General features: G+C 42.3%; 1 protein-coding gene across 1 annotated transcript in view; it reads left to right on the top strand.

Moving 5' to 3' along the window:
* The first annotated feature begins 774 nt into the window (after positions 1-774).
* The window catches only part of Parm1 (prostate androgen-regulated mucin-like protein 1), a 101,485-nt gene continuing 75,002 nt past the window's right edge, over positions 775-27,257 (top strand). Inside the window, exon 1 of the mRNA XM_052198631.1 lies at positions 775-1,062. Within this exon, the coding sequence (XP_052054591.1) occupies positions 1,020-1,062 (43 nt within the window). The 5' untranslated portion in view covers positions 775-1,019. The remainder of the gene's footprint in view (positions 1,063-27,257) is intronic.

The following is a 27,257-nucleotide window of genomic DNA, read 5'->3' as shown; positions in this document are numbered from 1 at the left end:
TACGGGAAGTAAATGTCTTGGCTAGTATGTGAATGTACGCTGTCCAACACTTAACCTATTGCCAATTCACAGAAATTACTGTTATTTGTTATTATTGTTTATTAGCATTATTTATTATTATACAACAACACGTTATTATTACATTGTTATTATAGGACTGCTGTACAAACCATTCTTACAAACTATATGAAAATAGCCTATTGCTTAATTTCTGATGCCTTTGATTTCTTACCTGTGAAATAATAAGGTTTATGTCTCTGGGCTAGCAGAAGGAACTTTGGCGTAGTAACTAGTCAGACAGCTGGTTCAGTTATCTGGCGATCCTATCACCTGATAGAGGATTTCTTCTGGCTGTGGAGTTGAATAGGTACCAGGAAGTGCGGTGAGAGTTTACTGTACACAGAGGGCTGTTTGCATAAATGAAGGGAAAGGTCTTCATCCCATACTTGGGAAGAAACGTGTAGATTCTCGGAGGTGACCTCCAGGTCACCTCTCTAAGGGTTATGAGTTTTCACAAGCGAAACTGAGATGGATTCCTGAGGGCAGGGACCCTTTCACACTTTGCTTTGCCTTAGCTTCCGGAACACTGGAAAGTTCCCTGCATTGTGGTTGAATCCCACTCAAGCCTAGCTCCCACTGTCCAGCAGAGGCCGCTCTGGGCCGGGACTCCTGGGACTGGTGTGCCGGGAGAGAGAAGGCCAGGGGGTGGCCCTGTCCTCGCAGGAGGGCCGGGTGGGAGGGGTTTGGCGACGGCGCAGGCGGGGCCCTGGGCTCCGGCAGCTGGGATGGAGCAGAAGTGCGCCTGGCGCCGCAGGGCACACAGCTGACTCTCCGCGCCACCTCCACTTCGCCTTGCGCCGCCAGACACCGAAGCTGCCTGGACTGATCGCGCCGGACGTCCCCGCTCCTCCCGTAGCCCACCCGGCGGAAGAGGAGCTGCCGGTGCCCCGAAGTACTTGATCAGTCCCAGAAAACTCTTCTCTAGCCGCATCCAGCTCGGTACGGAGCACCGGAGTAACATGGTCTGCAAGGCGCTCATCGCCCTCTGCATCTTCACCGCAGGTACCTCGGAAGATCGGGGCATGGGGGAGGCAGCACCAGGCTCCGGCTGATGGGAAGAGGGGCCACACCAGGAAATAAGTCACCGCTGGAGGGTGGTAGGTTTGTAGGGGTGTGCGCACTTAGATTTGAGATGTGCGGTTTTGGCGGTCGTGGAGGGGAGGGACGACTGGGTCTTTGCTGTGGCAGCCTAGGCCCCCCACAAATTCATTCCCTGTGAAACAGGTGGCCGGCTAGCTGGCGCCTTAGAACACGGAGGCGACAGGTCTCTGCGGGTTTCTCTTGTTCGCTGGGGTCTCCGGGCGCACCTGCCACAGCCCCAGACATCACTTCTTGCCAGTGGTTTGTCCTGAAGTGGGATACAGGGGCCAGGCAGGGGTCCGATAAAGCCGCGGCTAGGAGGGCTTCAGCATCGAGTGCGCTCACCCGGGCTGGCTAGCGCTCCAGGACTTAGAGATCTCTGGAACTCAGGGCGTCCTTTTTACTTAGGTGTATGGATGATGCGGCACAAACAAGTCTCAGGGGCAGCGGCCCAAGTTAGGGTCAAGCTTACGATCATTGTTTGAAGACTGCAGGTCTACTGTGGCCAAGAGCCTTCCAAAAAACTGTGGCCCTCTGTACAAAACTGGTGACTTGGATAAAAGTCGGGAACACACCCCCCTCTGCCCCATCCTGGTCTATCTAGCACACTCCGGCTCTTGATGGTCTAAGGACTACTAGCAGCTGCGACCTTGGGCAGTCAACCCAAACCAACTCACGGACTGCAAAGATGAAACCAGGCACCACCGTCTGGAGTTGGGTACCTAGGTTTTTGTCCAGGAAAAGCATAGCCCAATAAAGGACTATGGATACCGGGCAAGACACGGGGTCTGGAGGCTGGGTGGGGGAGAGTAATCCAAGGAAGCAGCCTGCTCTGTTTATCCAAGGACCTGAAGCCTCCTAGTTCAAGCCGATTGGAGATTTGAGCTTTAGTTCCTGTGTTTCCCCTCTTGAATTGCTTGGGTTCCTGTAAATGTGCCTCCCCACCCCCACCCAAAGAAAAGTCACAACTCCTTGAAAAGAAGCTCGTGAAGCTTCCCTGCCGGCTCTCAGGATAATACAGTTTAAGGGAAAGTTTCCCAGCTTGAGCCAATAGCGCTGTGTTTTCTCTACATGCTAATAATGTCTGGGAGAGCCTTTCTGCTCTGGGATCTGCAAGGTCTGGAGAGCTGCCTGCGGATCTTTCTGGAACATTCGGCTTCCGGTGGCGCAGCCCTCTCAAGAGAGGAGCCCTTAGATATGAAAGTGTAATAGCTTTCAGCTGGATTGTCTCCAAAGGTAGTTCCCTGGTCCTCAAAGGAGAGATGTTTACAAACGGATGCAGAAGGAAATCTATTCAGGAAGCCTAGAAAACCTGTAGTTGGCTAATGGATAGATTTTGTTTGCTAAATTGATTTTGCCCCTTTATCTATCTATCTATCTATTTATTTATTTATTTATTTATTTAATATTTTTTAACATCTCTGGCAGTTGGCAAATCAAAAGCAAAAACGGATTAATAAGAAGCTCGACTAAGATGATTTACTGATTGATTGATTGATTGATTGATTGATTGATAGACACGTGCTTGATTGGTTGATTTTTCTAGTCTTACTGTTCAGCTGCTTTCTGCTGAGAGACAAGCATTGTCCAGGCCCCTCCCCCAGAGCCAGGTGGCTGCTGTTTCAGAGACTGGTTGATCAGCCCCGGCTGTGCGCCCTCCAGGCTTCTGGGTGGGATCAGAGCCATCAGGGCCATAGGCTCCTGTGGCCAAGGAAGACTTATTGCCTCTTTTCCCTTACTGATACACATTGCTGTCCCATACAGGGAGCCAAGAGGCTGAGGGCAGCTTTCTCTGGAGTATGAATGACTCTTTCCGTGGTGGACAGTTTGCTAATAAAACTGTTTACCATAAATAGGCCAAAAAATAATGTAAAAATTATCATAAATACCTCACGAGAGTCTCTGCATTCCAAAGTAAAGGATTTTCAGACTGACATATTTTTCTAGAAGGTTCTGGGTAATGGCAGGCAGCTTGTAGAGGAGCTTTCTTGGTAAGCTAGTCACCAGAGGATGGCTTCCCACCCCATTGCCCCTGTTTTATTTTTCTCTCCAGCATTAGAGGATTCAGAAAAAGATGAGCAAACCCCTTAAACTGGACATTGATTGGGCCAGAGACAGTGTTATAGCAAGCTTTAACTCTTAGGTTAACGAATCCTTGTTGTATGCGTAGTGTTGTCCGGTGCATACAGTGGGCAGTTAAAGATCTGTGTGCATCATCGGCAGCCTTGACAGGACGCAGCCGACATTTGTCCCCTGGATCACCTTAGCCGAGATATACAGGAGTATCACATGTGATTAAAGTCCAGTCCTGAGTCTCCAAGGTTTGGCCAAGGAAGCCTGCATGGCGGAGGACAGAGAATGCCGAGTGACCAGGGCTCTGCCCTAAGTCTCCTCTCTGTAGTTGCTTTTGCTCAGTCTACTGTCATGGCTGCCCCTTGGAGCTCGGTGGCCCCATCCTTTAAAAAAGGCTAAAATAGATGTGGTTTATAGATGCATTCAAATGGTTTATTTACACACTTAAGGAAACAAAAGAAATTCATTGTGTAAGAACAAACAGTCCATATGTATGAGAAGCCAGTGATAGGACTTCTCCTGCTCTGGGTCTGCACTGCTTACCCCAGCCCTGGGTCAGGGAGATGGCAATGCACCCCATTCCCAGACTCCCTGAAAACTCACTGGTCCTCTGGTAAATAAGACCAAGAGAGCTAGAGTTATAGTCTGCTCTGTCTCTCTCTCTGTCTCTCTGTCTCTGTCTCTCTGTCTCTCTTTCTCTCTGCCTCTCTCTGTCTCTGTCTCTCTGCCTCTCTCTGTCTCTGTCTCTCTGTCTCTCTTCCTCTGTCTGTCTCTGTCTGTTTCTGTCTCTCTGTCTCTCTGTCTCTCTCTTTCTGCCTCTCTCTGTCTGTCTCTGTCTTTGTCTGTCTGTCTCTGTCTCTCTCTGTCTCTCTGTCTCTCTGTCTCTGTCTCTCTTTCTCTGCTTCTGTCTCTGTCTCTCTGTCTCTCTTTCTATCTCTGTCTGTCTCTGTCTCTCTATCTCTGTTTCTCTATCTCTGTCTCTCTGTCTCTCTCTGTCTCTGTTTCTCTGTCTCTGTCTGTTTCTGTTTCTCTGTCTCTGTCTCTGTCTCTCTCTCTCTCTGTGTGTGTGTGTGTGTGTGTGTGTGTGTTCTGAATCCATCAGCTCTCTTCTCTGGATGACTAATGTCAGATGCTGCTCTTTGCCCACACAAGTCCTCATGTGGGTCAGTTCAGCAGCTGTATTACAGATATATTGAAGAACAGCCTCCTTTCCCAGGAAGGCTGTTACTGTTACTGCAGTAACAAGGGAGAGTTGCTTGTGTTCCTCTCACCTGAGAGCTGGTCCCAGTGAAAGACGCGGTATCTTCCTGTTTAGGAAGAGACCTGAAAATCACGGGCTCTTTCTGTTGTCCTCCAATACAAAGATTCAGTGGGAAGCGGGTAGATTCTGCAGCCTGCCTATTTCTGTAAATACAGAGCCTACCTTAGTTCAGGGCAAGTCCTTAACCACTTTTTCCTTTCTTATATTTAAAATTAGGGGGGGATCCCCTCATAAGGTGGGGGCAAGTGTTAACTGCCTGAGCATACCTACAAGAATCCTGTGCTGGGGACAGGAAAATGCTCGGTAATGTTAGCCCTCGCTTCTATTAAACTTAATAAAGAGAACCATATACAGCACTGAATACCCAGGTCACCCCCTCCGAAGGCAGGGCTGATGTGTTTGCACTTGAACTATGCAGATTGCAGACTGCAACTAACATGCCAAGGCAGACTATTCCAGCAAACTCAGTATGCAAATTGGGAAGACAGTCAGCTGAGCTTCTGAATGCCTAATTTAAAAGGTTAAGAATGCCTTAGTTCAGACATAGCACAGTGATGGGGGGTTGGGGTGGGAGGCTCAGTTACAATTAAAGTAAACTAAAGTCCTCAACAAGGACTTTTGCAAATGGTGTATTTAGAAAGCCCAAGTCAGCTAAATCTGAAAGGTCAGATTCCCCAGAGCAACACATTTGGAGATAATTCCTATTAAATGGGTCATTTTATCTGATGACTCTGAGTGACTTTCTCCAGAACCCAGAGTCTCAATAATGGCCAGATCTCTAATTGAACCTCGGACCTGGACCTGGTCTAATTGTGTTTTGTGTTTTTATAAAGAATATACTGGTCAAGGATTCGTACAGTCTAAGACAACTTTTTTTTTCCTGTTTCAGAGCAGTTTATTTCATATAAATTCCACTGAAGTTCTTACACATCCTCAGAATTAAAGTTATTTTTTGTGGAGAATATGTAAGACAACTTTTTAAAATAGTCATTTTTACTCGGGAATGGGGGATGGGAGCAGGGCGCCTACAAACACGCAGAGCGGCATTGTTAAAAACATGAAATCATCTCAGGGAAACCCGTGGCAGTTAAAAGATTCTTATGAGAGCCATTAGAACTGTGTGCCTTCTTTTTTTAAAAGGCTGTCTCTAAATCAGAGGTTAGGAGCCAACTATTTGCCTTGCTCATGAGATACCGAGTGGCAAAGTTAATGTCTCCTGCAGAAGGCAGTGCCGGCTCTGAGAAATAGACCCTCAGGTCTGCCACGGCCTGGAGTTGCTTTCGTTCTGGAAAGGTGGGCTTAATAGGTTATCAGCCAGAGCCGGTTAAGGTGCAAGCAGCCGGACTACAAAGCCAGACTCATACGTATGCTGTTTATTACGTCTTAAATTATTTAAATGACGGGAACCGATGTAACACTTTCCTGGCATATGTACCTTTAAGCGTTTGTAATAATCTTTTACTCCAGCACAGCCCATTTCTCTCATTTATATGTTTTTAACGTTGTTTACAGACCTTGAAAGCTTTGTCATTTTTCTAAGTAGCAAGACCCATTAGGCCAAGTAGAGAAGCGCAGGGCTGTGTCCATAGATGCTCTCATGAGGCAGAAAGCACCCTAGCTGGGTTCTTTTCCTTGACCCTATGTTGCCACATGTAGTAAATAAAAACTGAGGCTGTCCAGTTATATTTGAATTTCAAATAAATAGTGACTCTAAATATAGCCCGTGTAACGTTCCAGTTCACGAGGGAGCACTGTAATCCTCTGGTGACTCTAGTTAGGCCTTTCATCTTCAGACCACCTATGGAATGGGCCTGTTGTAGGATGACCTTCTGTTTGACCCTCGTTTCATGGGGCCTTAGCTGACCAGTACCATTTCAGTAAAAGTCTGTTTGTGGGCGAAGCATGGAGATTTTACAGCAGCTCTCTTGGTTAACAACTGCATCCATTAGGATACGGGGTAGTGTGCACTCTAGTGAGCTATTTTGATGCTCAGATTCCATGCCCATTAACTGTGTATGTGCTTCTGACCAACTGATGGCATTTCTGTGGGCTTCTTTGATTCATCATAATGGACCTTTCTGACCCTTCCTTTTAAAAAGAAATAGTATATTTCTAATAGTAGCAGTATTTTTTTCTTATAGCTGTATTTAGAAGCTGTTTGGAATATAGCTGGCAGCTGATTTAAAGAGAAAGTTATAGAATAGCTTTGGATTTCAGCACCTATTTTCTTGCCAAGATCTTAAGACATTTTACAAATATTAATTATATAAGTTTTATATAATTCCTGTTGGATAGATTTATTGGTATAACTTAAAAAGCTGTGGCTATATAGGCCCTGAGGCAACACATTAGGCAGAATTTTAAGGTAGACATTTAAAAAATATTTTAAGCTGTTTAATTTTGGAAGAAATTTGCACTCTTTATTCTCAAGGAAAAAATATCCATGAATAGCTAACTGTTAACTAAGGGAAATTGTGGAAAATTACTGGGTACGATATTTAGAAAACATGTCTATTTGATATGAATGGTAAGTAATGGAATACAACCTCTACTTACATTCCAAATTCTGATTTTCTTTTCCATAAGCAAAAAAAGAAAAAAAATGATGACATGATGTTCAATATGGGTGTTAAACATGAAAGGAATCAGGTAGAGAGGGAATGTTATTTTCTGCTCATGACTGTAAAGTTGGGACTTCCATTGGTTAGATCACATTTTATTTGCTGATATATAATTAATAAAATATGTTATGTTTAAAATATGTTATGTTTTACATTTGTGATAGTCTTCCATGCTTTGCATAGTTCCAAAGCATAACCTCATCACTGAGTTTATTTACCCATCATTGCATCCATGATGGAAAACTACTGATGGTGTTAGCCTCTTATGAGATGATTAGCAAAACTTCTGAGATCTTAATCTACTACTCTGTTATAACAGCCTGGTCCACAAATTGGGTAACTTATAAACAACAATTATTTATTTCTCAGAAGTTCCAGAGGTTGTTGAGTTTCTGATCAAGGTGCTAGTGGTTCTGGGTCATAAACAGTGTACTTTCTCATTAGTACATGGTACCTTCTCTTGTGTATCTGCACAGTAGAGGACTCAGGTAGTTCCCTGGGACTCTTTTATAAGTCACTGTGTCCATGATGACCATTGTGAGTACTGGAGGACTGAGGAGATGGATCTGTAGATAAAGTCTGTGCCATGCAAGCATTTAAATTCTTGGTACCCAGGTGCAGAGACACAGGTGTGTCATAGAGAGAGGGTGCAATAGAGAGTAAGAGGGGACCTCTCTGCAAGAATCTTTCCAGAGTCTGGGAAACTGAGGACCTCTTTCTTGACCTGGTAAGAAGACAAGGTTTGGGTGGATTGGCTGCATGTCTGTCATGTGTGTTCTCATGTCATGTGCACATAAAAAGAGGAACAAAGCACACTTCGTGATAAGGAGTCCTGGGCATTTTGCCTTAAAAATTGCAATGTTGATGGAGGTGATGTCATTAGAGGAAAGCCCCCAAAATTCTCCTTCTTTGAAGCACTGATCAAGTGTATCTAATCAGGGACAAAAGTTCAACCTTCAAGAATAAATGATCTTTTATCATTTATTTTGGGAGGGAAATACGACGTTATAATCACACATGGAAACAGGTTTAGAAGATGGCTTGAGCTACTCAGACTTTCCCTAGATGACTTGGGCATGGCAAAGGGTCCTAGAGCTAGAGGGAAGCAAGGAGGTTATCAGATGCTTGAATGAAAGCAGATAATATGAATTTAGAACGAGTAAGGACTCTTCTTCTCAACATCCTCCATTAAGTTCCTTAAGACAATTCAGTCAAGTGCCTCCATTGCCCTGGTCCTGAGCAGAGCTACCGCCATCTTTTTCCTGGAGTACAGCAATGGCTTCCCAGATCCATCAGTTCTCAGACTCTTTTCCTGAGATCTACTTTTCACAGGGACCTGTTGAGTCTGTTGGCAACGCCTGGGCGTTGGGTATCACTGCTCCAGGCTAAGTCCTCCAAAGGCCTCCCACTGCATTTGACAGAAAGTCACATCCATAGACAATCAGTGTCTGCTCCGCTTGCTTTCAAACCTGGTTGTCTTCTTTTCTGGCCTCCGCTTGCCCTCTTTGCCCCAGCAACATGCCCCCACCTCATCCCTATCCCCACCCTAGCTCCACCCCTGCCGTCTTTCTTATAGCATGCTATGGTTGACGCCTCTGTCTGGAACAGACTTTCTTCTGGTGTACACAGAGAATTCCCTAACCTCTTCTAGACTGCCGTTGTTGGTCACCCTTCTGAAACTACACCAAATACTCAAGATAACCAGCAGAGAAGGGGATTGGTTCCTTTTGGCTCAGTTTGGCAGGTTTCAGTTCCCAAACAATAGCTGGCTGCTTTGAGCCTGTGTTGGGACAGTACTTCATGGTAGAAGCATAGAGTGACAGAAACCTGCTTACTCTCTGACTGAGCATAGGAGAATGAAAGGAAAGGAACACTGTCCCATAATGCCCTCAGAGGGTACTCCTCCACTGGGCTAAGGTTTTCACTTGGCCATTTCCTACAGGTTCCACTAACACTCATCAACAAGGAACTCGGAATCAGTCCTTTATAAGTAAACTATTGCCCCCAATAGTTGTAGAACCCAAATGGCACCTTCCCAATAGACCCTCCCCTGACCAATGTGTTGAAATTACAGTAGAATCTCCCTGCCACATCTGTGTTCCTGATGCACTCACCTAACTCTGGTCCACGCCTCCTTCACTTCCTGCCTCCCTCCATCCCTTGCTGCTATCTCACACTAAAACACAGCTTTAAGTAGACAGGAATTTTTGTCCTTCTTGCTCTTTCTACCAGTCCTCAGGGAAAGAATATTTCATGGCACACAGTAGGTCCTCAAAATATACTTGCAAGATTGGCAAAACACTTCATTGAAATTTTTTCATAGCTCATCCAAACAAAAATGAGATGTGGAAAATTTGCTGACTATAGGGTATTTATGCATAGTACTGAATGCACATAATGCTTTATTAAAAAAAAAAGTAGTCAGGCCTTTGGTCCCCAATTTACAGAAAAGAAGCATAAACAAATAATCTACCTAAGTCTCTAAATCTGCTATTTTACAGCTGTACACATGTGGAATTCAGAAATTCTTTCTAAACTGTCCCACACTATGGACATCAGTTCAGGCTAGTTGAAACGTCTTAACTCTCTGGCCCTTTTTTAAAAATGTCCCCTTTGAGCTGAGCTAGAAAGGATGAGGCCAAGGCTACATTAGAGTGCCACTATTTGCACCATTTTGAGAATTTTCTCAATAACTAAAATTAGCTTGGTGATGAAAAGTGATTTGGGTCTAAAGGAAATACAACTGGCAATGTCCCAGGAAAGCCTGTAAACGTTAAGTAAATTCCAACCCTGAGTGTTGAAAATGTAAGTCGGTCACTAATATGCTCAAGGATATATTGGGGACTTTCTTGGCCTTAGAGACTCTGCTCTGCATTACATCTTTCTTAATGAGTCTGAAATATGACCTTAAGGTTTTAGTTCAAGCAATAGTTAGAATTGATGTTGAAGTTCCAGCTATAATCAAACCTGTGTCCCAGAACAGAGAGGATGGATGGGAGCGTTCCTGATATTCATCCTGCAGGTGGATAGCAGCTCTTGACATATTTGGTGTTAAAGTTACCCGAGCATGCCACATGTCTCATCTCTAGCATACCAAAATAATTTCTGTTTTCTTGCTTATTCAAAATAGGAGTGACTGTTTATGTAGGAGCTCCCAGAAAGAACATGATCTTCATAAATGTAGGAGCTTACTGATCTTGATGATACCAACTTGGAGAAGTAACTTGTGAGGTGAAAATGATGCTTTATTTAAAACATATGGAAAAAAATAAAACATACGGCTTGTTTACTTCACGAGCTCCATTTGTCCATTCCTGAGAAGGGCAAACTTACTGCCATTCAGATTCCGCAGCCTTGACTGTGAACAGAGAGGTGTCAAACTCAAGGGGCCCTGGGTTCACACTGCAGGGCCTGCGGGGAACTTGAGTAGTGTTAAGACTGTGCCCTCACCACACAGGTGATCTGCTCCCCTTCCATCCCCCACCCCTTCTGCTCTAAGAGCAATGATGTGTGAAGTGCATGAAATGACCAAGATGAGAAGCAGGGCCTAATATCTTCCTGGATGAATAAAAAAGAACACGCCACAACGAGATGGTTGTGGGACCCCAAATCTCAAAATCAACTGTGGCTACAGGCAGAGTAAAGCAGAGAGCAGAGCTGCTCAGAGAAGCTGGCCTGCAGTCACATTCATCCGGAGCAGCACTAGTGACTGCTTTCAAGAGTGGCGGGGCAACACTGCTGTGTAGTCATGGCCACAGTTTATAGCTGCCACTGTATGAAAAAAGAAAGCTATAGAAGAATAAGTGCATGCCTGTATTAAAAGGGGTTAGAAGGATACAGTTTCTGTCTCTGTCTCTGTCCATCTCTGTCTCTCTGTCTCTCTGTCTCTCTCTGTCTCTCTGTCTCTCTCTGTCTCTCTCTCTCTCTCTCTCTCTTTCTCTCTCCATTCCCCCATCTTCTTTGAATTTTTCAATAACATTATAAATATTTCAAGTCCATCTTTTGCAACAGTTCGTGTGGCCACAGTAACCGCAAGATAGCCGCTGTAATCCTCAACATAGCAACTTCTGACAGCGCCTTAAAAATAAAACCAGAGAGAAGCAAGTCACCTCAGAAAGGTTTGCAGAGCAGCACTGATGTAATGGGCAGAGAAGGTTCTGGAAAAGAATGGCAACATAATAATGCTACATTTTCTAAAGCTCACATGCTATATAAGGCTTTACTGAGGACCACCATCGTGGATCATTAAGGGGCTCTGAGCTATCAGATCAGCACTTAAGGCATGACGTGAGAGTTTTCTTCTTCTAAAAACTGAAATCTCCTCAGCATCTGTTACCATGGGATCTACGTTTTTAAAAACGTCCTAAGTTTCTCAAAGTGAAAGTTGTTGACTTAGATATCAAATAAGAAAACTACGCCTCAGAAGAATATATTATTTATTTATCTCCCTTGGCAACATTCAATATATGATATCATCTTTTCAATAAAGCAATCAATAAAATGTGGTTGAGGAAGATGCTGGAAGAGCCATTATCAATCCTCGGTAGCATTTTTAGAGAATAATGCAGGTGCACTGGAGACACTGCTGGATAGGCAGATAGGACAAGAAGCTGAGGCCGATTCCAGCCAACCCCTTCAATTTTGACAAAACTGTGCATATCGATTGAGACCAGCTTGTTACATTTTTAGCTGTATTGGGTACCACACATCACTCTGTGTTTGTTTCCTCTATAGCGTCATCTGATCCTCCAATAGCCTTGTGAAGGACGTAATACTGTACCCATTTTTCAGCTGAGGTCACAGAGCTTCAAAACTTAAGTTATAAGCTATTCACATGCCATTGGTAAGCAACAGAACTAGGATTCAGACCTACAGCATTCACCTTGACCCATCTCTACCCTTACTCTCTTGAACTGCCAATTTAGCTGCTAAGTCATTTTGTGTTCCCAACTTTGATTCCCTTGGTTGTGAACCTGCCTTACATCATCTCTTGTTAAGGTCACTGTCCTCACATAGGATCATTAGTTTTTGGAGACTTATTTAGGCCAGGCAAGACTAACTATTCCCCTACTAAGAAAGGACAATGGACTCAAATTTGCTTAGGACTCTCCCAGGTGTTTATATGGTAGCGTCTAAGTGTCATTTTCCCTAACAGAATGACCATTCCTTGTGGAGGTAGCTAATTCCAGCATGCCTGATTAGATGACTGCAATATTTTGTTAGACCAGGAAGTAAAGACCTTCTCACGACTTACCAAAAGGACTCAAAGATGCTTCATGAAACTTACTGACCAAAGATGTTGCAATTTGATCATCAATGAGAATAACTGAAATAGACTGAAACTTCCTAAATGTGTTTTCTCATGAGTACAAAATGATCTTGAAACTGGAACAATAAAGTAATACAGATGTTATTAATCTTCCTTAGAGGATGCTAATAAATCAACAAATTATTTTGAAAATTAACACATAACTACAGAGAATCAAATATGGTTCACTGATTGGTTTCTGGATCTTACTCTGCCTCTATTTTGTGAGTGCACCACTGTGTGAATGAACATTTGGTGGTGAGATGTCAGCTGTCTCTATAGAAGTGTTGAAGCTGAAGTCCAGAAGGCACAATAGAAACAGTCACCTTAATGCAGAGCCTTGTGAGTCAGTGGCTTTTGGTCATTGGTGGTTGCCTATGTACTGAAGTAACCTGACACTGCCTGTCCCACGCATCAAGCTTCTTCAGTCAACTGGGGAAGGTGATAATGGATATCATGGGAATAAAGTCAGAAAGCAACAGACAACAGGAGTATTAACAGAATCAGCAGCTTGTTTTCTTCAATAAAAGAGATTATTAGGAGAAAGATGTTCAGGGGGAGGAGAAAGATGTAAACTGAGCAGAGACGTCAGAACAGGGCAACCAATTACACCTGTGTGACTTATTCAGGTTCTGAAGCAACCAAATCTCTAAAATTAAATCATGAAGATTAGGGTGTTATTGTGAAAAAGAACATTGACTTGCTATTTAATGAGGCGGAGGTTTTGTTTAGTTTAGCCATGATCATGATTGTTGGAAAAGAGTGTTTTCCAACAAACTTATAGTTGCAGAAGAAATGTCATTGTTCCTAAGATTTATTTCAAAATAATATGGGATTAGAAAAATAGGTTGTGATGTTATATGAAGAAATGGTGGCCAATTAGTGATTGTTGAAATTGAGTAAAGGTTACAGAGGGGTTCACTATACTCTTCCATTTGGTAGATGACTACATTCTTGTTAGAAAAAGGTTTTAGAAAGGACCTTCATCCTAACTCAGAGCCTATCTACTGTTGAGAATCACTCACAAAAAAAAAAAATATGGTATCTCACTGAGTATATAATCCACACTAACAGACAGACCCCATGCCCAGCAGTAGGTGGCAAAAACAAAATTAACTCAATGGTACTTTGGGAGATATATTCTGTCTCATAGTGCTTTGTTTGGGCTTTTATTTTTAACCTTATAGGTCTTTTCTTATGTGTTATGGCTTCTGGTTTTATATTTTTATGGGATTCCTGTGTGTGCAAGTGTGTGCATCTCTGCTTCTCTGTGTGGTTTTTTTTTTTTCTTTTTTTTTTCCTAGTTGCCTGTTTGTTTTCTAATAAGAGAGGGAGATAAGAAGGGTACAGCTTTGGGTGGGTGGGGAGATGGGAAAATTCTTAGAGGAACTGGTGGTGTGGAAGAAAAGTAACCAGGCTAATATATATAGGCTATTTCCAATTAAAAATTAGAATTATTTTTAAAATTATTTTTAAAAGAGTTTTTAGAAAGTAGGCTTCTCACTGTTTGGTATCGAGGTAAGCCCCACCCTTTTAACAAGTGGCTTGGGACCCTCCTAGAGGACAAGGCAGTGCGGGTAATCATGGCATAAAAGGCTAAGAAGCACATACATCATCCTTGGTGAATCAGTCTCTAGAAGGGAAGACCTGCTGTGTCTCTCCAGGTCTCTGTGCTACGCCCTCAAGCTGCGCATGCGCATCTCTCTCTACTGGGCTACTTCCTCACGCTACGCATGCGCATCTCTCTCCACTGTGCTACTCCCTAACACTGCACATCTCTCTCCACCATTTTCTACTGACCAAAATGTGCCAGCTTGCATGCTCAGATTTCTTTGAGTTGTTTGGGTGTCTGAGCCTCTAGAGAACAAGATGCATGCAATAGCCTCATGCCCCTCCATCCTATGAACCCATGGGTTACATGCTCGATGCTTGTCAAATTGAACTAAAGAAACAGAAGCTTTGAGATGTGGAGTCCAAGGTCTCACAGCTGGTCGATGGCAGAATGCAGACTCATGTTTTCATGTAAACATTAAATTCCCTGACTTCAGGGGAAAAAGTTCTTCCAACCTTGCCCTTTCTCCTCAAGAGTTAAGACTCAAAGGATTTTAGTCAGCTATTAAAGTGACATATTAACACAGATTGACAGACATTTCCACTGCCATTCATAAGGACGTAAATGACCACAGAACACCACAAAAGTATGACTTTTATAGAGTAAAGAGCCAGGACACACAATATCAAGCATGTGAGTTGAGAGTCACTCAAAGACGGGTACCATATGGACCTAGAAGAAACACGGAAGGCAGAGAGGAAGTTTGACAGAGCCCAGCGGCCTGATGACACAGAAGCAAATGAGATTTAGAAAGGTATTATAATTGCTTTCCAAAGATGCTTGCTCTGTTTGCACAGTCACACCACCAGCACGTTCTTATGGAAGAAAATTCCACTCTGTCTATTCATGTGAATGCAGCAAGGACTGTCATCTAAAGACTCAATGAGTAGAACTAGTGCTAACCTTTATAGGGATTTTTAGAGAAAAAAAAATGGCAGTCAGGGCAATCCTCTGAAAAATTGTTAGGGAAAAGAAAAGGAAAAAAAAAACTGCTTACGTTGTATTTCTGAATAGGTATGTGTTCTTGTTTAAGCAGAAGATTGTTCTTGCAAGCCACAGTTTAACCTTTGAAATGCATCATAAAAATAGCCTATAAACCAGCCTGGAATTCCAGCATGTGGGTGAGTCAGGAGAGGCAGGTATTAAGACTCCTTGGCTAAATACTTAGTGAGTTCAAGACCAGGCTGGGGTGCATGCGACTCAGTCTCGAAACAAAATAAAACAACAAACAGACAAAAATCAGTTGATGATACTGTTTTAAAAATGCACAGTCATGTTCCTTTCTCCAAGATAAGTTTCAATAAACTATTCCTCGGAAGCTCAAAATCCAACAAACCCTCCAGAAAGTCTCGGGCCAGCAAATGACAGCTTTGGATGGGAAATGTCCTTATGGAGATGAAGGAAGGTGTCAAACCTACTGACTGTCATGGGTGGCCTCTCTTTCCTCAGCCTTGCCAGCATCTGTGGTATAAGAGATATATCAAAGAAGGAGCTTTCCTGTCTGGGTTCTTAATGTCACTAAAAAGGCACTTTCCTCCTTTGCACTTGGGACACCAGAGCTCTGTTCTGGTGGCATCAGCTAAGACTGCAGATGTTCAGGAAGAAGTCGGCCCTCCTGAGACACCATCTTCTAGTGCCTTCATTGTCCAGCAACAGAGGTTGCAAAACTCAGGCTTGTCCCTAAGCATCACTCCCTGAAAACTCCTGGGAGCTTCTTGTCCCCCTAACCATGCCAACCTGCCAAGCTTGGTATAAATATAGACTAGCTTACTGTCTCCGTTTCCTTAGGCTCCGTAATAAATTACCACAAAAAATTGTGTGGCTTTAAACAACAGCCATTTCTTCTCTCACAGGTCTGAAAACTGGAAGTTGGAACCAAGGCTTCTGCTTTCTTGGAAGCTGTCTCCCCCTTCCAGTTTCTAATAGTTCAGGGTCTTACTTGACCTATGTTTATTTATTTATTCCTATGGATGGCAAAAGGCTGAAGCTATTTAGATCGGATGTTTCTCCATCTCAATTCAGCAGGGATAGCCGGACGGCGGTGGCGCACACCTTTAATCCCAGCACTGGGGAGGCAGAGGCAGGTAGATTTCTGAGTTCGAGGCAGCCAGGGCTATACAGAGAAACCCTGTCTCAAAAAAAAAAAAATCAATTCAGCAGGGATTCAAAACCAATATTTCTTTATTACAAGGAGACATCCTACCTAGTTTCTGACCATTAAATAACAGTAGCACACCATGCATTGTGATGGACAAAAAAAAAAAGTTAGGGAAAAAGGACAAGAAAAGAAATATTAATACATTTCTAAAATATGAGACTCACTGGAAACCAGAAGTCTAAACTAATCATGTTCCCAATGCCTCCCATTACAGCTCCAGACAGAAAAGACTGTACTAAATCAATAGCAGCTTTGATTGGCAGGCTAGCCTGCCATGTATGAGAAGCTATAAGGTGGTTCTGGAACTTTCTGATTTGGACAAGGCACTAGCAATAGTGTGTGTGCTATTTTGCGTGCCTATGGGAAATTCTCAGCACCCTTTTACTTCTTCATAGGCTTTTAATATTGTATAGCTGAGAAAGGGACTGCAAATGAAAATAGTTCCTGCTCGTTCTCAGTGCAGCTCACTGCTGTGTGAAAACGGGGAACCTGCGCTCTGTGTGGGACAGGATCTATCTGTGAAAGCACCCCTTTCTCAGTTCTGCAGTGTGGCATAAGATGTGGGAATGTAAGAGCTCATGCGAAACCTCTCTGGAAAATGCACAAGTTGCTACATTTGAGGAGATTGAATGCCTGTTTGTCATTGTGAAGGTTTGGGGTGTGTGTGTGTGTATAAGTGTGTGTGTGTGTGTGTGTGTGTGTGTGCATGTATGTGAATGTGTATGGGTGTGTGTAGATATGTGGCCCTGGATATGTGTGTGTGTGTGTGTGTGTGTGTGTATGAGTGTGTATGTGTGTGTGTGTGTGCATGTATGTGAATGTGTATGGGTGTGTGTAGATATGTGGCCCTGTATATGTGTGTGTGTGTGTGTGTGTGTGTGAGAGAGAGAGAGAGAGAGAGAGAGAGAGAGAGAGAGAGAGAGAGAGAGAGAAGAAGAGAGAGAGAGGTATGATATGTATGAAGTAATGTGTTTCCTTCCGTTTTTCTCCTTACTAAAATAATTAGAATTTTCTAAAGGCTCTCAAGTAACATAAGATGTCTCATTAGAAAAAATTAATATTCAAACGATCAACATATTTCTAGAGAATCTAAAATTTACTTTCCCTCCTGTAGACAAGTAAAATACTTTATTCTATAAGACCCATAATCATATCTCTCTCTTCTGACTAATAACCACAAACAGAAATATTTATTTGGTTCTGAACCTACATACTTGAAGACCTTTTTTAATTACAGCTATTCAGAATGAAAATTAGCACTTGAAACTCCTTTCTCTGGAAAACATAATTTCATCCATAGAAGATTTAGTGACTTAGGCTATTTGCCTATGTAGGTAAGAGAAGAGAGGGATCAAGTCCCGAGTCTATAAACAAGTCTCTTTGATGAGAACCAGGTTCATGCCGAGATGAGGAGCTGCAAAGTGAGAGAAGTGTGTCATTATATTTCTAAAATCTCAGAAGGAGTCATGGAGTCACCAAAACAACCCAGAAAGAGCCTCGTATCTAGCACCAGTGCCCGAGAAACTAGGAGTAAAGAAGTTTAAAAGCTTTCAGTGTTTGACTTTTTTTTTCTGAAACATCTAAGATGAAAGAGTTAATCTAGAGATCTTGGTTGTGTAAGGGGTGAGCAGGTCAGGCAGCTCATATGTCTGCTTTGGGGCACAGGTTTGGGGTGACCAAACTTTTCCATGGAAGATTAGATTGGATGATAACTCTCAAAGAATAAAAGAAATGACAAGAAACGTCAAAGATTGAAAGTGAGCTTTTCTACTACTGACATCTGAGACCATCCTGGGCTCTCCAGAGACATATGACCCAGAGAACCAAGCAGACTGGGGCCCCTCCAACCCTGGAGGGCCTGATGAGCCTGGAAGTGGGTCAGAGCCGGTGACGAGAGACTGCTGTCTCCTTTGTCAAGCCAAACTATTGTAGAAGTTTCCAAGTTCCCTCCATGTTTAGACTGGCTACCTTTTCAGAGGTAGCATCCCTTACAACTTGAGACCTGACTTGAAACATCAGGGAAAACCAGGACTAAGTCCTGAATAGACCCCAAAGCTCCAGATTCAACAGCCACAGGAAATGCCTCTGGAAACTACTGAGAGGGAACAGCTGCTGTTCAAACAAGAACTACCCAAGAAGAACCAAGAGCCTTCTGACATGGTTGGAGTTCTACGGGAAATGACTAAGAAGCCCTTGACAATCAGGTTTGGTTTTGAGGTTTCTGGGAAGTTGCAGAAAACTTGAAACAGAGAGGCAAGTTTCATTGGCACATGCTAGTAGGAAGAGTGTTGTATTTAACAGTTTGTTTGTTTGTTTGTTTGTTTTGAGCTGTTATTTATTCTGGTCCAGCTTTACCAACAGTAGCAGCTTGGATTGAGGTGTATGCCTATATTCTTTGCTATATAGTCACTGACAGTTGTCTTCCTCCTCCTCCTCTTCCTCCTCCTCTTCCTCCTCCTCCTTCATCCTTCTCCTTCTTCCTCCTCCTTCTCTTCCTTCTTCTTCTTCTTCTTCTTCTTCTTCTTCTTCTTCTTCTTCTTCTTCTTCTTCTTCTTCTTCTTCTTCTCCTCCTTCTTCTCCTTCTCCTCCTCTTCCTCTTCCTCCTCCTTCCTTCCCCTCCTCCTCTTCCTCCTCCTCCTTCCTTCCCCTCCTCCTCTTCCTCCTTCCTTCCCCTTCTCCTCTTCCTCCTTCCTTCCCCCTTCCCCCTTCCCTCTTCTTCTCCTCCTCCTCCTTCCTCCTCCTCCTCCTCCCCCTCCTCCTCCTCCTCTTTCTTCTTCTTCTTGTTTCTTTGTTCATTTGACTGTTGAGAGAGAGGGTGTCCTATATCTAGACTGGCCTCAAATTTGCTATGTAGCCAAGGAAAACCTTGAACTTCTGATCCTCCTGCCTCTACCTTCTGAGTGTTGGGATGACAGGTGTGTATTATGTCACCGTGTCCAGTTTAGATGGTGCCAAGGGTCCAACCCAGGGATTTGTGCATTCTACTCATACCCTCCACCCATTGGGCTACATCCCCACCCCAAGCTCAAGGGTTGTAAGTGCCCTAATCTGACCTGTGTGGGACTGCATGGCTTCCCCTTGGAACTGCAAGAACAATGCAAAGCTCTGCCTACCCTTGTTATGCGCTGAGTAGTCCTGACTGCCTGTTTTCTTAGCACATCTGATGCAGATGGCCTACCCTAGCATGTTCAGAAGACCCCACCCACCCACATACCCTGTACCTGCAAGACAGCAATTTACCCTGGCTGTGATTATAGAGGCAAGGTAGTGGGCCCCATTAGCAGTAGTGATGCTGGCCCTCATTGGGCTGAATGTGCAGATTACACTGTTAATTTATTTTCTTGATTTTATAAAAATGAATTTTTAAAAGAACATTACACCTAAGTAATGCTTGGGATTCTATGGGGGGGGGTATTTGTTGTTGGTGGTGGTTGTTTATTTGTCTTTGCTTTTTTTGTTTTGTTTTGGTTTGGTATTATTCTTTGTGGTAAGAAATTTTGTAGAATACAGGAAACTACTTGGAAGCTGTGTAAATTTGGGCAACCTGATTAACAGATCAAAATCCATGATAAAAATTTAGGCTGAAATCATGTAATGTTAGCTAAGAGTCAGGCCATGGCTTTCAAAGGGATACTAGGTTAGCTCAATCATTGCTTTCCCCTTGTATGGCACCATCTTGAAATAAAATTTCAGCTTCTACTGTGGAAAATGATTAAGATCTGCACAGGCTTAATTTAACATAGATTATAAATGGCATGTTCTGGAGACTGAGATAAAGTCCAATGAATGAACTTACTTAGAATGTATTCAGGTTTTGAAAAGTAAGATGAAAAAACCTTCCTGGAAAATGTATTTCATAGTTGTAGTAAGGTCACTGAGAAGACCCTTGCCTCCATTGCCATGCGCTAAATAAATGGAGTAAGTGGATATTCTGGCATCTGTTGCTTATGATTGAAAATGGCTTCTTAACCTGAGGCTTTCCCAAACTGTTGACTCCCACATGAATGCCTGGAATCCACGAACTGCCGGAATCATATCAAACATGTGTGTGCTCTGATGGTCACTGCTTTCTTTGAGAGAAGACCTGCAGATGTTACCCAATACCTTTGCTCTGTACTTCCAATGAAGTCAACATCTGATATTCCTTCTGTGATACTGACCATTAAATGATTTAGAGTTCTTTAAAACACCACCAACAAAACCCTCACAAGCCTCCTTGGGCTGTGGCTTCCAACACATCTATTCGTTGTGTCCCCATTCTGCCTCAAAGGCAGAAGCTGACTTTTCAAGTTGTGGATCAGGAAATGGAGGAGGCAAAATGACTGAGTCATGTCAGTGGGTACAGAAGTCAGTCATGGTTGTTTTGGCTTCTTGGTCTTTGTGTTGTTCACCAGAGTCCAATATAAAGAGTATCTCATAAGAGCCAATTTAAAGGTAGGCAGTGTGATAGAGTGTTTATTTACCATAGTGGAGTTTTGAGTTCAATTCTCAACTCAAAAACAGCTACAACAACAACACCCTCCTTTTTAATACACAAAGCTCAGTAGTTTAGAAGCCACCTTGAACAATAAAAGCAGCGGGAGATAAGGCAGAGACACCCAGCTCTACACTGCCTCTGAAAACAGCCTGAGACCTCTTTTCAGAGTTCATTTCTACTCAGGTGAAGCCAAGATTCTTCTGCAGAACAGAATTTCAGAACAAGAATTAAAGTTGGAGTTTATTGAAAAGAATCTTTGACATAGACTTAAGCAGAGTTAAAAGATGGGCTGTCTGTTTTTTGTTTTGTTTTGTTTTGTTTTATCACAATGATAAAACACTGACCAAAACCAACTTGGGGAGAAAAGGATTTATTTGATTAGAGTCCATCATCAAGAAAGTCAAGGCAAGAAGTTTATGCTGACAGGAGCCTAATATAGCTGTCTCCTGAGAGGCTCTGCCAGAGCCTGACAAATACAGAGGCGGATGCTTGCAGCCAATTATTGGACTGAGCACAGGGTCCCCAGTGGAGGAGTTAGAGAAAGGACTGAAGGAGCTGAAGGGGTTTGCAACCCCATAGGAAGAACAACAATATCAACAAACCAGACCTGCTAGAGCTCCCAGGGATTAAATCACCAACCAAAGAGTACACATGGAGGGACCCATGGCTCCAACCACATATGTAGCAGAGGATGGCCTTGTCAGACATCAGTGAGAGGAGAGGCCCTTGGTCCTGTGAAGGCTCGATGCCCCAGTGTAGGGGAATGCCAGGACAGGAAAGTAGGAGTGGGTGGGGGTGGGGGAGCACTCTCATAGAAGCAGGGGGAGAAAGGATGGGATAAGGGGTTTCTGGGAGGGAGACCAGACCAGGAAGGGAGATAGCAATGTAAATAAATAGCCAATAAAAATTTATTTTTAAAAATAATACATTGGAATGTAGTACATATAGTATCTATTGGATTTTCATTATAATCATTCCCCTTCATGCTATCATTATTATAATATTCATGAAAAGATAATCAATAAAATGTATCTGTAAAAGTGTAGAAAATTTTAGTAAGAATAATTGTAGTTCAATGTGGACTAATTTTATCATTTTAATTCCCTATGTTCATAAATCATATGAGTAAAAATCAGTGATGACTAATTAAAAATAATTTGAGTCATTTGACAGTGTGTACTTGTGTAATAATTGCCACATAGCAATTTCAGTAAAAACACATTTTTCTCATTTTTAAAAAGAAACAAAAAAGAAAGGAAGGAAGGAAAGAAGGAAGGAAGGAAGGAAGGAAGGAAGGAAGGAAGGAAGGAAGGAAGGAAGGAAGGAAGAAAGAAAGGAAGAAAGGAAGGAAGAAAGGAAGAAAGGAAGGAAGGAAGAAAGAAAGAAAGGAAGGAAGGAAGGAAGGAAGGAAGGAAGGAAGGAAGGAAAGAAGGAAGGAAAGAAGGAAGGAAAGAAGGAAAGAAAGAACTCAGGCAGGTACCATGGAGGCATACTGCTTACTGGCTTGCTCCTCCTGGCTTACTCAGTTTGTTTTCTTGTACACAGAGCCACTAACTGCCCAAGGGCGGCACTGTCTACAGTGAGCTAGACCCTTCTTTAGCAATCAGCAATCAAGCAAATGCTCAGCCAGCTTCCCTTCAGGCCAGTTTGGAAGTGGGCATTTTCTCAACTGAGGTTCCCTTTTCTCAGATGACTCAAGCTTGTGTCAATTTGACAAACAAACAATCAAAACTAACCAAGAAACAGATGCTTAGGAAAAGAAGAGCACACTCCCAGGAGTCTGGGTGTGGGTGTCTCAAGAGTGAGGAGTGATCAATTGTCTTTACAATAGCTATATATATACTACTTTGGTGTCTTCTGGAATTATATCTCAGAGGGTTGCTTAGGAACTCGGATGAGATCACAGATGATTCCTAAGGTACACTGGGTAGGATGACAGCTAATAAGGAAAGAGTGCAGGTCATACAGTTTGCACAAGGGAACAATCACACCTATTTCTGTAAACAGAGTTTATATTGTCATTATGGGATGCCTAGGAAATTTCAGGTTCATACCTGAGGAAGGAGTCAGATCACACTCAAAGGTCTTCTACGCTTAAGCCTTGGGCATGTGGCATTGCTATTTTAATATTCCTATTTGAAATACATTATTTTAGAAGGAATATTGTCTCTGGGTATCTTCACAGCAGATCTTGTTATCCCTACTGGAAGTCTTGACTCCTGATCAGCAACAGACTCTGGTCCTTTCCCTTCCAATGCCTCTGACTATCTCTTGCCTTTCCATCCTGACTCAAAACAAAAGAAATCAGACTAGTGGAAAGCAAGAGATTTTGTGCATAATTGGTAAGAGCATCTCAGCAGACAGAGCTCTTCAGCCTCTTGCTCTCTAAATTCTAATAAGTAAAAAAAAAATTTATGAAACATCTTGCGGCTTCCTCAGAGAGTTCCGGTACAATATGCCAGCCTTTGAGAGATTCTGACGATCAGTGAGAACTCCCATTTCAGACAGGAAAGAAGCCACGACACGGAATCAGAGTGACATGTGCCAAGGCTACAGAGCAGAGCCAGGACGCCATGACAATCTGATGACCCTCGCTTGTGCCTGCTCATTGCATGACAGCAATAGTGTTCTGAGGGCATCAGACAGAGGTAAAGTTGAGTACCTCGGTGACCTTAGTCCTATGGGACCACTTTTAAAGAAGTCTGTTACAGAGGGAGCTGTTTACAAAAAAAAATTCCAAGCTAAGGTAAACAGACCATTCCCAAGTGTCTAAATTGGAAGGGTTTTTCTAAGAATACACAGACTGTTTCTCCACCCCAAGCAAACAGAGGCTAGCCAGACCTGTGACAAGCAAGAAAAGTCCTGAGTATGACTTCTTCTCTCCTGGAAGTGCAGACTATGACATTGTAACATACTTTTATTGGTGTGTTTGCATTTTTTCCTTTCAGAAGCTAACTCAACCTTAAAAAGAAACAAAAAAGAAAGGAAGGAAGGAAAAAAGGAAGGAAGGAAGGAAGGAAGGAAGGAAGGAAGGAAGGAAACAAAGAAGGAAAGAAGGAAAGAAAGAAAGAACCTTAAAAAATATAAGACAGCAAAACAGATCACCATGGAAAATTATCTCCATGACCTCCTTTGGCTTTTTGCAAAATCCCATAGTAGCTGTAGCACAGGAATTATATTACTATTTTAATATTAAACCTTTTTCTTAGATGGGACTTTGACATAAATGGACCATATGTTTTTAGATTTACTTGTTTATTTATTTATTTTTTTGAGGCAGGGCCTTTCTGGGTAGTCCTGGCTGTCCTGGAATCCTCGGTGTAGATCAGGTGGCCTCTAATTCACAATAATCCATGATCTGCCTGCCTCTGCCTCCTGTGTGCTGGGACTAAAGGTGTATGCCACCATTCCTGGTAAGATTTTTTTTAATTGTTTATCTGTTCACTTATTTAATTTTATTTTTTATTTTCAAAACAACTGTTCAGTTTTCACATGATTTTTATTAACAACTATTAATTACCAGTAAAAAATGGTTTCATTATGACATGTTAATATATGTGCATACTATAGTTTTTAATTCCTTTTTAAAATCATTTCTTTTATTTTTGAGATTTTGAGATTTATGTTTTGAGATTATGATATAATTATGTTCTTGACCCCCCTTTCTTTCCCTTCCTTCAATCCATCTCATATTTCAAATTCATTTCCTCTTTTTTTCATTAATCTTTGTTACATGATTTTTATATATACATATATATTTCCTAATGGAACCTTCTCAGTTTATATAGTATCACATATATATTATATATACATATAAATATGATATGTGATATATATATATATACTTCCATTGGAAATATATATATATGGAAATATATATATATATATATATATATATATATATATATATCCTATGGAAATATACATACATATGCATATTTCCATTGCTCTGCTTGCCTTATTCCTTGGTCGCCTGTAGCTCTTTGTTTGTGGTTAAGGACCTACAGTCTTCCCCCCATGTACTTTATAGTGTCCCCTGTGAGTGTCCTTATTGAGCTCATGTTTCAACAATCATGTTCGTGAGATTTTATGGGTGTAGCATCTAATATTAGTAGGAGACAGTCTCACAGCAAACTCTCTGATCCTTTTGCTCTAACCATCTCTCTTCCCCATCTTTTGCAATGATCCCTGAGACTTAAGTAAGAGAATTCCAATACAGATATATCCCTTGGGATTGGGCACTACAGCTCTGCATTTTGATTGGCTGTGGTTTTCTGAAATAGTCTCTGTTGAAAGAGAAATTTCTTTGATGAGGGGTGAATACTAACACATATTCAGAAATAGTTGGGTATTATGCTGGTTTAGTAAAGTACTCATTGTACATTCTCCTCCAAATCCCATGACTATACTGGTCTTGGGTACATAACAAGACTTTCAGTACTGGGTAGAATTTCCCTCCCATTGAATAGATCTTAAGACCAAGTAGATAGCTGTTGGTTGTCACCAAAATATGAGAAACACTATTCCACCCTTAGAGTTATCTTGCCATGCTAGTAGTTGTTATGGTACATAGGCATCATTAGTTGGATAACTAAACTGCACCAAGAATACCAAGAGGGCAAAAGACAAATGAAAAGGATAGGCTCTTTAATAAATGAAGGTCATTGCAGTAGTGGTAATCATGCTCTCTGATTACACTTAAGACCATCTCGGTAAGAGAGAAGTACTAGAAAGCTTCCTTCCTTCCTTTAGAAGCTTGCTTGTAGAAGAGATATTTTTTTACAATCAGGCTTTGCTGAAGAGTCACATATTAAAATTCACTGGGACATGCCTAGTTTATGCGTCTTAGTTTTGACTCCTAAGAGATTTACATCTGTGAATAGGAACATAAAATAATGGAGAATTGTCTCCTGACACAAAAGAATTGTTCATGCTGTCAGTCTGACAGGGAGCTCCAGTGATGGAGGAGCTTCTCAGATAAAACTCTGTCACAGATGTACAAAGGATGTGTGCTTGAGAGTCATGGCTTGGAATTGCAGCTATTCTGTGCCACAGACAAGGAAGGAGGAAACCCAACACGTATTAATCTAACAAACTACCACCCATTGTGTTGGGTACATTGTGCTGGGTAAACATTTTTTTTTCATATTTTAGGTTGGTACCACTGGTCCTGATTCCAAATGAGAAAATGGACTTCATACGGCACAATAATCTGCCCACAACTGCAACAAAACACAGTGTAGATTTAGCCTTTGGTTAGTGCAAACCCAGTAATCAAAAATAAGAAATGAAGAGTACTGAGACGCTTTATAAGTAATGCTGATAAGGAATAACTTCTAAAGAATTTCTTCTCAACCAAACAACAAACAAGCAAAAAAAGGAAAGGGCCCATAGCATGGTGCATGCTTGCAAACCCAGCTCTGGAGAGACTGGGAGGCAGGAGGGTTGCCCATGTCTCCCTGGTGTGAACTGAAGTTCTCAGGGTAGGGCGAGGGATACCTACTTAAAGATTCTGTAAAGCTAACTAAGTAACTGTAAGTTCTGTGGTTGTGGTGAGTTGGCATGGGACAGATTCATAACCGAATTACCATGCTGTCTTTAGCTCCTTAATATGGGCCACTAATTGCCTATCCCTGTGTCCAACTTAATATCAATGTGGCAATTATGTGAAACATTTTTTGGTGTTAATAGACCTCTAGTGTCCACCAACCCCAAAGGAAGCTAAAATTGTTGTCAACAGCATTTGAAACCTACTCTACTTTGCTGCAGGCCTAATGTTTCTACATTGTTTCCAATGTTACTGAAAACTGTGTTAAGTTGTGACTTACTTTTGTTTTACAACTAAAGAAATTTCATGAAACTACTACCATGCTGGAAAATGGTATTCTAGGTACCTGAATGTATGCTCCAAGGCTGTGATCATTCATATTTAGCACTAGAATAAACTCTCATTCTGTTCGAGGTGCAAGGGCCGTGCTTTTGCGTCAATACTAGTAGGTTCTAGGCTAGCCTGGGCTAGAAAGTGAGATTGTTACAAAAGGCAAGAGCAAAGATGGAAGGGAAGAGATGGTGGGTGAACAAGAGAGGAGAGGAAAGGAGAAACAGACAGAGAGAGAGAGGGAGAGAGGGAGGGAGGGAAGGAAGGAGGGAGGGAGGGAGATCAGAGATTATCAAGAAGGTAACTCATGCTCATCCATATGGAAAAGGTTCATCATGACCAGTAAAGGTGGAAACGTTTCTGAACATGCCGAGTTTAAGATCATGCCTCTGCAAAAACAATGGACAGGACCACCTCTGGGCAGAGAACTTAGCATTAATATAAAGCTATCATGGCCATATTTACTGTAGGTGATGCACAAGTGCACATAAGTGATTTGGGGTAGGGGCTTGTACTTGTCTCTAGAGATCCTTATATGAAACAAAATGAATGCTGTGTTCCCACTCCCATTGTCACGCATAGGAACCTGCCCGCAAAAGCTCACACGGCCACAGAGCTAGCGTCTACCACCTGGAACTGATGGCTCCCCACCGTCAAGCCTGTGATTTCCTATTTTTCTGTGTTTTATCTTTGTCTTTTGAGAGACAAACACCAAAATCTCCATATGCA

This window comes from Apodemus sylvaticus, chromosome 11 (genome assembly GCF_947179515.1).
Source record: "Apodemus sylvaticus chromosome 11, mApoSyl1.1, whole genome shotgun sequence".
In the NCBI taxonomy this organism is placed as follows: domain Eukaryota; kingdom Metazoa; phylum Chordata; class Mammalia; order Rodentia; family Muridae; genus Apodemus; species Apodemus sylvaticus.
This window is presented reverse-complemented; position numbering and strand designations above follow the sequence as displayed.